The 11,825-nt window shown below is 46.0% G+C and overlaps 1 protein-coding gene across 2 annotated transcripts in view; it reads left to right on the top strand.

The window, feature by feature from the left end:
* JAK1 (Janus kinase 1) overlaps window positions 1-11,825 on the top strand; it is a 144,041-nt gene that overhangs the window by 112,861 nt on the left and 19,355 nt on the right. For both annotated transcript variants that reach the window (XM_059924029.1, XM_059924036.1), the window contains exons 9-11: window positions 2,253-2,410; window positions 4,355-4,478; window positions 6,810-6,996. In XM_059924029.1, the coding sequence (XP_059780012.1) occupies window positions 2,253-2,410; window positions 4,355-4,478; window positions 6,810-6,996 (469 nt within the window). The remainder of the gene's footprint in view (window positions 1-2,252; window positions 2,411-4,354; window positions 4,479-6,809; window positions 6,997-11,825) is intronic.

The raw sequence follows: 11,825 nt of genomic DNA, 5'->3' as shown, positions 1-11,825 counted from the left end.
AAATAAAAATAAATGCTATTTATTCAGCATATTATAGATCTTAAGTCATGTTATATGATGTGTCTGCAGTATCTTATTTAGTCCTTACAAAGACCTTAAGATATCAGGATTTTGGCTCCACTTCCAGGGGGGAATCTGAGACTTAGGGAGAGGTGTAGAAGCTTGCACAGGGGCAGCTCCAGCCTGTACTGCTTTGGTTTCCACGATGTTCTCTTCCCCAGGGACTCTGTAGTGAGGGAGAGGTTGACCCATTTGTGGTCTGGCTGTCCAACATGGCCAAACCCTGGAGACGCGTGGCAGAGGAGGAGGAACTGCAGCCAGCTGATGCAAGCTTTGTTGAGCCTGCTCCATCTGTCCTGGCTGACAGAGTCAAGTCTGGCACCCAGATGGTGCACCTGTCGTCTAAGTCAGGGCTCACCCTGGCCACAGGGGCTGGCAGCTCTGTGCCCAACTACAGTGCTGTGCAGAGAGCAGGGGGAAGGCAAGAAGAAATCGATACCTGATCTCCTCATTACCTTGTTTTCCTTTACAAATACTAGCCCTGCTGTGTGCCAGGTATTTCCTATCTTAAAGGCTTTATGAATACCAACTCTTTTCATTTTCATATCGACCCTATGAGGTGGGTATATTGTTATCCCCATTTTACAGAGGAGGAAACTGAGGCACAAAGAAGTTAAGTAACTTGTCCAAGGTCATACAGCTATTACATTAAGTTATTTGAAATTGCCAATATTTGACAATTTTTGATGAATAAAAATGATGATTATATATGCTTAAATGTAATAGCAAGTAGAGATACGGAGGTTTGAACCCAGATAAGCTGGCTCCTGAACCTGTGGGTTAACACTATGCGATGCTTTTTCTTATTTATCTCACTCCTCCATCCCTTCCCAGCCATGGCATTTCCAAGCAGTACTTTGGTTGCTGGTCTTTCAGGAGGGCATGATGCTGCCATGTTATCAGATCATATCTTGATTTATCTCTTCTCTCTGCATCTTCTTGACATCTCCCCTTTCTATTCAGACTTCCGCTTTCAGAGAACTTAAGTGCTTACGTACTTCCGTTTGTATGTGACTGGGTGAAGGGCTGCCCAAGACATACCATCTTGAATTTGCTCTTTGGGGCTTTGCAGGGAGATGCCAGGTCACACCCGAAAGGAAGCACACTTAGCACAGAGCCTCCTTCCTGAATCGCCATCCCTATGGTAGCCCTCCCTGCCCTCTCTTGGCCTCCTTGGCTCACAACCCCAAAGCACCCTTCCTTTGGCATCATAGCTAACTCTCATTATAAGCCCCTTACCTCCATTCTGTCTGGTTGCATATATACACCCCTCCCCCCTTCACTGGTCTTCTTGCCTCTGTCTGCTTTTCTCTGCCACCAGCCTCTTCTTTCTCCAGTGCTAAGGAAAGAGTCGTATACTCAAGTGTCATTTTACCCTTCTCTGAAGGCTCAGGTGTTTGTTAATATTTTTGTGAGACAAAGCTCTCAGTCATGGCTTTACAAACCTTCCTTCATCAGATGTTCCTGGTTGACCCCGCAGCTCCTCTCACATGGTCATCTCTGCTCAGGGTTATAAGATCAAGACAAAACCCCACCTGTCTTCACCTCCAAACGTTTTTCTTCCTTTTGTGGAAACTCCCTCCCTCCTCCTCTTCTCTTTTGCCTTTGCCTCTCCCACTTTGAGTAAGACTCTCTGCCTCCTCCAGACCCTCAGAGGTTCCTGGATTTAATCTAGAAACCTCATCACTGTGTCTGGGACCATTCCTGAACTAAAATCCAGGAGTTTCACCTTCTAGACCAACTCTGGATGAGATGAAACACCTGTGCCTCTGTTTCTTTTTCTATAACTAGGAATAATGTGTAGTGCCAGGACCAGGGTGCCATCTGTACACTATGCTCCCCCCACCTCTACTTTTATACCTCTGCCACCTTGATTCAGGCTTCCTCTTCCATCTGGACCGGGTGGCAGCTTCTCCTCAGTCTCCTGCCTGCCACAGTTGCCTGCGTGCCCCCCCCACCCCCACTGTTCCTCAATCTGATAAAAGTTTTGAGGAAAGAGATGAAAGAGTGTGGTGAACAGAGTTATATGTAACTGCAAGGGGTGCAGTTATATCGACAAAAAGAGCTTCCCTTTGGGGTCGTGCATTCTTCATTGTGTTAAATATCTTCTCACTGTGTACCTCCCCAGAGAGTCAGCTGCTTAAGATGGTAGGCACGTGTTGTAACCATGGGCATTTCTACTCTCTCGCCAGGAACTGAAGCTCTCTTCCCATGAGGAGGCCTTGTCCTTTGTGTCCCTCGTGGACGGCTACTTCCGGCTCACAGCAGATGCCCATCATTACCTCTGCACCGACGTGGCTCCCCCGTTGATCGTCCACAACATACAGAATGGCTGTCACGGTCCAATCTGGTTGGTTCGAAAACATTTTCAGTTGCCTTTGGTGTGAAAAGAACCCACGTGTTAGTGATGGGGAGCGTGTCCTTCTCAGGCATGGGCGTCATCAGGTGTTGACGCTTAATACTTACTTGGTGCCCTTTTCCATCCCTGCTGTCCTGGTCAGGCCTTCCTGTCATTTCTTACCTTGGTCCTTGCAGCAGCCCCTCACCTCTTCTCCCTTCCTTGGGTGTCCTCATAGTTGAACCCCTCACCTCTCCACAGCTGACCAAGAAGTGCTACACTTCCTAGCCCCTTACTGTGCCAAACGCTCTGGGCGATTCAAGAAAGACAGGGCACAGGTCTCAACAGCAGACGGTGTAGGAAGTAACAGAATCCCGAGTCAGAGTGTCCTCCAGTGCCAGAAGGCCCAGTGAAGGTGACCAAGCCTTAGAGCCGGGAGGGGCTTTGCTGGGTATCTCGTCCCACCTGCATCTCAGACACCTCCGGTGATGGGGTACTTAGTGCTTCACTTGGCAGCGAGTAGCTTATAGCTCTGACAGTTACAGACATGTGTACCTTCCTCATAGGGAGTTGAAGTCTGCCTCCCTGTAACTCTGTCTGCTCATCTGAGTTCCGCCTTTTGAAGCAACAGGGATTCAGTTTGCTTCCTCTTGCGTGTGACCATCCTTCAGGCAAAGGAAAACAGCTGCTGTGTTTCTTCTGAGTCTCTCTTCCAGACCGAAATATATCTGTGGAAGCATCTCATCAGCCACCTTTCACATGAAGCGGTTCCCACCTTCTTCCCGATCCCAGTTGCCTTGTGGACAGGCAGTTTGTCAGTGGTGTGGTCCCTGGCCTGAAGAGGCTCACAGACTCACGGGGAGACAGACACACCAAGACTGCAGAGCAAGGGTTGAGCTTTATAATAAAGCCTGTCCCTCAAATATGCCAACTGTAGGTAGGCTTCAGGGCCTTGGCACTTGCTTTTCCCCTTGGTCTGGAAAACCCTCCCTCCAGAATCTCAGCAGTCACCGCTTCCTTCAGGTGTCACTCAGGTATCACCTAATTGGTGAAGTCCTCCCCGAGCACCTTATGTAAAACAATGACACCTCTTCCCCTCTGCTCCCCACACTCCCTGACCCCTTCACTCTGCTCTGTTTGTCTTCAGCGGCGTTGATTACCTCCTCACATATTAAGTTTATGTACATGTCCCTTTGTTTCTTGTCTGCCTACCCTCACCGCCCAGCGACTAGGGAGCCATTGGTCTCCGCCTTTCTCTAACACATGCTGACCACACAGCCCTCTTTTACCAACACTCAGTGAGCAGAACTCACTGGGTGTAGTAACGTCATATGTGGGTTTATTTAGCAGCTGTTTGCTCATTGCCCTCTGTGTGCTGGACTTGTTAGTCCTGGGGACACGGGAGTGTAGGACAGGCATGCGCTCTCCTCACAGCTTTCTGAGCCTCCTTGATTTCTTTATTCAGTGTTGATTACTCAGTTATTCACTTCTTTATTGAGAACTGTGAGCCAGGCGTGCTCTGCTTATTGGGGATGCAGCAATAGACAGAACAGCTCCAAGTCCACGCTGTCCTGAGGCTCCTGTTCTAGCTGTGCTGCTTGGGGTCGCGGGGAGAGACCCCTAGCGCTGCATCACGGGCAGCTCTGCCTCCTCAGCCTTGGGGGGGCTCTTCTGGCTAGAGTGGAAGCGGCGTGTGTGGGGAAGTCGGGGACAAGCTGGCTCAGTGCCCGGGATAGCAGGCTGAGCCCCCTTCTCGACTTTGGAGACCTGATCTGTTTTGAGGCTCCTCAGCATCTCCGCCTGCCTCATGTCTCATATCGGAGAGGACGCTAGGACCCAGGACCGGTACTGTGAGCGGCCGTCAGACTTGAGGCAGCGCAAGGAAGTGGACATCCCATGGGGTTTAGAGTGCTTCTGTTTGGGGTGAGCTTTCTCTCTTTGCCTCTCTCTCTGTAGCACAGAATATGCCATCAATAAGTTGCGGCAAGAAGGAAGCGAGGAGGGAATGTACGTGCTGCGGTGGAGCTGCACCGACTTCGACAACATCCTCATGACCGTCACTTGCTTTGAAAAGTCTGAGGTCAGTCAAGACCGCTGGCTGGGGCCAGCCCATGTGGCCACAGGGTGTCAGTGCAGCCTCTCATCCAGGAGGACCACCCTTTGGGGATGGGGGTAGAAAAGCCTGGGGCTCTGAGAAAATCCCCAGCAGTTCTGACAGGGACAGCCTGCGCCTCAAAGGAGCCCCTTCCCAGGCAGCCAGACCCCCTACCCTTTCGTCCTTATGGCCCTTTCTTCCTTCCTGCAAGGGACCATGGCAGGGGTCCCTGTGCTCTGGAAGGTGGAACATGACCAGAAAACCAGCTCACACAAAACACTCGGTGGTTTAGGGTGGTTTATTTTTACACTCGGTGCCAAGACCATCCCAGACCCAGAGCTGTGTCTGGGCATTCACTGGTACAAACTAGCACCAATGAGGCCTGTTGGCAACCTGGCCTAATACAGTTGTCCCCCGATGGTAGCTGCAGACCTTTTAACAGACAAATTACTGACATGTGTTTTGACAAGATGTCTGTTAGTGACTCAGGTGTGGTTGGAAGCTGGGAATGATGTGAGAGAAATCCTGAAGCCAAATTGCTAACTTGGCCTCACTAGACCACAGTGCTTTGTTATTCATGTAATTTTTTAAAACACAAGAAATGGGCTGTTTTTTTAAATTAATCTATTTATTTATTTATTTATTTTGGCTGCATTGGGTCTTCGCTGCTGCTTGCGGACCCTCTCCAGTTGTGGTGAGCGGGGGCTGCTCTTCGCTGTGGTGCACGGGCTTCTCATTGCGGTGGCTTCTCTTGTTGTGGAGCACGGGCTCTAGGCGTGTGGGCTTCAGTAGTTGTGGCACGCGGACTCAGTAGTTGTGGCTCACGGGCTCTAGAGCGCAGGCTCAGTAGTTGTGGCACACGGGCCTAGTTGCTCTGCGGCATGTGGGATCCTCCCAGACCAGGGATCGAACCTGTGTCACCTGCATTGGCAGGTGGGTTCCTAACCACTGGGCCACCAGGGAAGTCCTGGACTATTTTAAAAGACAGAGTTTTACAGAATTAGTCCAAATAAATACAGTAGTGTTGCGTGGGTTCACCATGAACTGGGAGAATTGGGGCAGGGGAGGGGCTGCAAGATGAGAGTCAGCACGTTAGCATATTGCAGACCTCAGATACCGGAAGGAAGAGTACTAGAGAATCCCTGGGGCTGGACTCAGTCAAGAGTGGAAGAGGAAATGGCAGAAGGAGCCCAGTGCTGCCAAGAGTCATGGGTGAAGTCTGTAGGGGCCACTGCTCGCCTGGGGTGCTCCTGTACAGCTCAGCCTCGTGGCTGATACGGGTGCAGTGGTTCAGCACTTGGCAGGCCTGTTGCCTTGACAGGATCCCTTTCTTCTGCACTCCATCAGTCTTTGGAGGAAATTTAATATTTTTATCACAGATGTGAGCATGAGACGGCCCAGCCACCTTTTGAGGTGGAATTGACCTGTGCTGTACCGAGAATGTCAGTGATTCAGTAACGTAGTCTACCTGGTGTCAGATTACCTGGGGAAAACAGGAACCATAGATAGGATTACTCCTACTATTTATTTTAGCTCACCAGACACTGTGCTAAGCTCTTCTCCTGTATATTCTCATTTAAGCCTTACACTAGCCCCATGAGATGAGGTTCTATTATCCCCATTGAACAGATGAAGAAACTGAGGCATTAAGATTTTAAATATCTTGTCTTAGTTTACAGCATAAGTAGATCTTTCTGGACCTCATTCTTAACCACTAAAATAGTTCCCTTTGTACAGAAGTTGTCATGAAGGAAAACTTCTGCTTATACTTCCTCTATGGGGCACCATACAACTCGGAAGCCAGACCAGACAGCTGTCTGCCACCTCCCAGGAGGTTCTTGGAAGAGCTCAGTTTGAGGGAGTTCCTGGATAAATTTTGCTATAGTACTTATTATTTCATGCATTATATGTGCTAACCTTTATAAAAGTGCTTACTAACTTTTTTATACGCGCCCTGCCATATAATCTTAGCAACAGTTCTATGAGGTTGGTGTTTTCACGAAGTTCATCTTAAGTGCCAAAATGAAGTGATTCCCTTGTAGAAATCACTGCTGTTAGGTTGTCTCCTTGGTGTTAACTCCCTTTTATCAGTGCCTTCTCCTGGATCTCCTTTGTTAGTTATTATTTCATTTACTTATAATAAGCTTTTTTATTAGTGAATAATTTTAGTTTTACAGAAACATTACAGAGATAGTACAGAGTTTCTGTATGCCCTCTACCCAGCTTCTCCTGTTGTTAACATCATACATACCCATGAGAGATTTGCTTGAGCCCTTTTTAAAACAAATCCTTTCTGATTATTTTCTTGAATGGCAGTTGCTGGGTGTCCAGAAGCAGTTCAAGAACTTTCAAATTGAGGTGCAGAAGGGCCGCTACAGCCTGCATGGCTCGGACCGCAGCTTCCCCAGCCTTGGAGACCTCATGAGCCACCTGAAGAAGCAGATCCTGCGCACGGACAACATCAGCTTTGTGCTGAAGCGCTGCTGCCAGCCCAAGCCCCGAGGTAAGTCTCTTCAAGCCAGAGCCAGGCTGCATCCCCTCGTGATGCTCTGAGACCCAGATCAAACAGAAGATGCTGGGTGCTTTGAAGAAAGTGGTCTTTCCCGCATAGTTTCTAGGTGTTTTTCATTAAGTTTTGTTACAAGTCTGTCTCTGACTCACATCCCACTCCTCAGGTGTCAGCATTTTCTATAGAAAAGACATACACCTTTTCTCAGTATCTCAATTAAGCTGCCGAAAGAGGCATGTTTAGGATTAGTAAGCAGACATTTACTTCTTTCTTCCTTTTGATAAAATGTCTTAAGTTCCCCTGTCAGTGGTTTATCTGTCTGAGAGATGATCCTGGCACATCTTCTGTGGGCCAAGAACTATGGTAGATGCATAGAGTCAGAAATGCATGAGACTCAGTCCCTGCGCCCCAAGGGTTTCCAGCCTAATACAGAAAATGTTACAGGTAAATGAGGCCACTGTAGCGTGTGATGGGTGTTTAAATCAACATACACACACACACACGTATTAGACCCTGGGGTTGCAGAGAAGGAGATGGTCAAGATCCCTGAGTCACATAGCGTGGAAGGCTACACAGAGGAGGTGGATCTTGAGCCAAGTGTTGGACAGTGAACAGGCAGTTGCCAGTTAGATAAGGGCGTTCCCAGCACGCATGTGCAGGGCAAAGCAGCAGGCCAAAGCAGGGGCTGCAGAAAGGTTCTAGAGGACTAATGTGTTCAGTGAAGTCAGAAAGAAGGGAGAGGGGAGACTGAGAGGGCAGAGATTTGGGATCATGGGAGGCCTTGGATGCCATGCCAAGGAGCTGGGACTTTATCGTGCAGGCAGTGGGGAGCCATGGGTGGATCACAGAGTAAATTGGATAGGAGAGGTGAGGAACTTGGCTGCTCTTTTTTTTTTTTTTTTTTAAATTGAAGTATAGTTGATTTACGGTGTTGTGTTAGCTTCTGGTGTACAGCAAAGTTATTCTCATATATATACATATACACACACATACATATATATATTTTCAGATTCTTTTCCATTATAGTTTATTACAAGATATTGAGTATAGTTCCCTGTGATATACAGTAGGACCTTGTTGTTTGTCTATTTTGTATGTAGTAGTTTGTATTTGCTAATCCCAAACTTTTAATTTATCCCTCCCTGCACTCCCTTTCCTTTTTGGTAACCATAAGTTTGTTTTCTACGTCTATGAGTCTGTTTCTGTTTTGTAAATAAGTTCATTTGTATCATTTTTTTAGATTCCGTATATAAGTGGTATCATATGATTTTTCTCTTTCTCTGTCTGACTTCACTTAGTATGATAATCTCTAAGTTCATCCACATTGCTGCAAATGGCATTATTTCTTTCTTTGTTTATGGCTGAGTAATATTCCATTGTGTATGTGTGTGTATGTATTGTGTGTGTGTATATATCACATCTTCTTTATCTATTCCCCTGTCAATGGACATTTAGGTTGCTTCCATGTCTTGGCTACTGTAAATAGTGCTGCTAGGAACATTGGGGGTGCATGTATCTTTTCAAATTAGAGTTCTCTCCGGATATGTGCCAGGAGTGGGATTACTGGATCATATGATAACTCTTGTTTTTAGATTTTTAAGGAATCTTCATACTGTTTTCCATAGTGGCTGCAACATTTACATTCCCACCAACAGTGTAAGAGGGTCCCCTTTTTTTCACACTTTCTCCAGCATTTATTATTTGTATTATTACTTTTTGATGATAGCCATTCTGACTGGTGTGAGGTGATACCTCGTTGTAGTTTGATTTGCATTTCTCTAATAATTAACGATGTTGAGCATCTCTTAATGTGCCTATTGGCCACCTGTGTGTCTTCTTTGGAGAAATGTCTATTTCGGTCTTCTGCCTATTTTTTGATTGGGTTTTTTGTTGTTGTTACTGAGTGGTAAGAGCTGTTTATATATATTTTGGAAATTAAGCCCTTGTTGGTTGCATCATTTGCAAATATTTTCTCCCAGTCTGTAGGTTGTCTTTTCGTTTTGTTTATGGTTTCCTTTGCTGTACAAAAGCTTACAGGTTTGATTAGGTCCTATTTGTTTATTTTCGTTTTTATTTCTATTGCCTTGGTTGACTGACCTAAGAAAACATTGGTATGATTTATGTCAGAGAATGTTTTGCCTGTGTTCTCTTCTAGGAGTTTTATGGTGTCGTGTCTTATATTTAAGTCTTTAACCATTTTGAGTTTATTTTTATGTATGGTGTGAGGGAGTGTTTTAACTTCATTGATTTATATGTGGCTGTCCAGCTTTCCCAACACCACTTTGCTGAAGAGACTGTCTTTTCCCCATTGTATATTCTTGCCTCCTTTGTCAGAGATTAATTTAATTGTCCATAGGTGTCTGGGTTTACATCTGGGTTGTTTATTCTGTTCCATTGATCCATATGTCTGTTTTTGTGCCAGTACTGTGCTGTTTTGATTACTGTAGCTTTGTAGTATTGTCTGAAGTATGAGAGGGTTATGCCTCCACCTTCTTTTTCCTCAGGATTGCTTTGGCAATTCTGGGTCTTTTGTGGTTCCATATAAATTTTAGGATTATTTGTTCTAGTTCTGTGAAAAATGTCATGGGTAATTTGATAGGGATTGCATTAAATCTGTAGATTGTTTTGGGTAGTACGGCCATTTTAGCAATATTAATTCTTCCAACCCAAGAGCATGGGATATCTTTCCGTTTTTTTGAATCATCTTCAGTTTCCTTTATCAATATTTTATAGTTCTCAGTGTGTAAATCTTTCACCTCCTTGGTCAGGTTTATTCCTAAGTATTTTTTTAATGTGATTTTAAAAGGGATTGTTTTTTAACTTTCCCTTTCTGATATTTCATTGTTAGTGTAAAGAAGTGCAACCAATTTCTGTATGTTTATCTTGTATACTGCTACCTTGCTGAATTTGTTTATCAGTTCTAGTAGTTTTTGTGTGGAGTCTTTCAGGTTTTCTGCATATAATGAGTTTTACCTCTTACCTTCCAAGTTGGATACCTTTTATTTCTTTTTCTTGTCTGATTGCTGTGGTTAGGACTTCCAATACTATGTTGAATAGAAGTGATGAGAGTGGGCATCCTTGTCTTGTTCCAGATTTTAGCAGGAAGGCTTTCAGCTTTTCACTGTTGAGTATTATATTGGCTGTGGGTCTGTCATAAGTAGCTTTTATTATGCTGAGATATGTTCCCTCTGTACCCATTTTGGTAAGAGTTTTTATCGTGAATGGAGATTGAATTTTATCAAATGCTTTTTCTGCGTCTGTTGAGATGATCATGTGGTTTTTGTCTTTTCTTTTGTTGATGTGGTGTATCACATAGATTGATTTGTGTTTGTTGAACCATTCTTGTCCTTCTGGGATGAGTCCAACTTGATCATGGGGTGTGATCCTTTTATGTGTTGCTGGATTACATTTGCTAATATTTTGTTGAGGATTTTTGCATCTATATTCATCAAAGATAATGGCCTGTAATTTCTTTTTTGGTGGTGTCTTTGTCTGGTTTTGGTATCAGGGTGATGGTGGCTTCATAGAATGACTTTGGGAGTGTTCCCTCCTCTTCAGTCTTTCGGAAGAGTTTGAGAAGGATCGGTATAAGTTCTTCTTTGTATGTTTGGTAGAATTCCCCAGTGATTAGCTGCTCTTTTTTAAGCCCCACCAACAGTGTCATTGATGTCCTGCAGGTGGATTCATCACCTCTTAGAATGTGAGAACTGGAAGGACACGTAGGGGTCACCTGATCAAGGGTCCCATCTTATAGAAGAGAAAACTGAGGCGTGGAGAAGTGAAGTGGGCCTCATTGAAGGCCAAGGTCAAAGGGGTTTGAGTGCCAGGTCTTCCCCCAGTGTCAGATACTGGTGGGGTTTTTTTTTTTTTAATTAATTTATTTATTTATTTTTGGATGTGTTGGGTCTTAGTTTCTGTTCAAGGGCTTTCTCCAGTTGCGGAGAGCAGGGGCCACTCTTCATCGCGGTGTGCGGGCCTCTCACTGTCGCGGCCTCTCCCGTTGCGGAGCACAGGCTCCAGACGTGCAGGCTCAGTAGTTGTGGCTCACGGGCCTAGCCGCTCCGCGGCATGTGGGATCTTCCCGGACCGGGGCACGAACCCGTGTCCCCTGCATTGGCAGGCAGACTCTCAACCACTGCGCCACCAGGGAAGCCCCTGGTGGGGTTTTTTGATGTTTCCCTGCCACAAGGTACTGCCCTCCACATGTCAGATCCTTCCCTTAGAAGAAGTCAGGCCTCAAGGAAAGGGCAGCGCAGTTGCTCCTGAGGCCCTAGCAAGTGTGGTCGAAGATACTCTGAGGAGACTGTCTTATAACAGAATGCATCTGTGAGTCTTTATGACAGGGGTGGGCAGAAGAAGCAACACCAGCACAAAAAGGGGCCTGGGTTCTTGATGTTTGAATCACTTTCTGGTCTCCCAGTAAGACACTGTCACTGAACTTGGTGAAAGAGGAAAGACTTTGTGTTCTTGTTGCTCAGATAGGGTTTCCTGCCAGCCTTGGGGAGTAACTGCAGCCTTTGTTTTTGTGCTTGAAGATATTCTGCAAAGGTAAAAACACATCTGCCACTTGGCTGTGAGACCTCAGAGTGCACTATAACCTTAGAGCCCACCAGCCCCATTTACTCACATCATCTCTGCTTCCAGATATTAGAGGCGGTTTTTACTTTCCTAGGGATTAGTGGGCTCTGGGTGAAGCTTAGGAAATGGAGAACAGCAGCCACAGGAAGCGGGAAGGTAGCAGCAGTTCGGAGACGGGGATGTGATTTCTGTGCTGGGATTAGCTGGGGAGGTTTCTGGTGTAGATGCCACCCCTGCTGGCCCAG

Source organism: Balaenoptera ricei, chromosome 1 (genome assembly GCF_028023285.1).
Source record: "Balaenoptera ricei isolate mBalRic1 chromosome 1, mBalRic1.hap2, whole genome shotgun sequence".
NCBI classification, from domain to species: Eukaryota; Metazoa; Chordata; class Mammalia; order Artiodactyla; family Balaenopteridae; genus Balaenoptera; species Balaenoptera ricei.
This window is presented reverse-complemented; position numbering and strand designations above follow the sequence as displayed.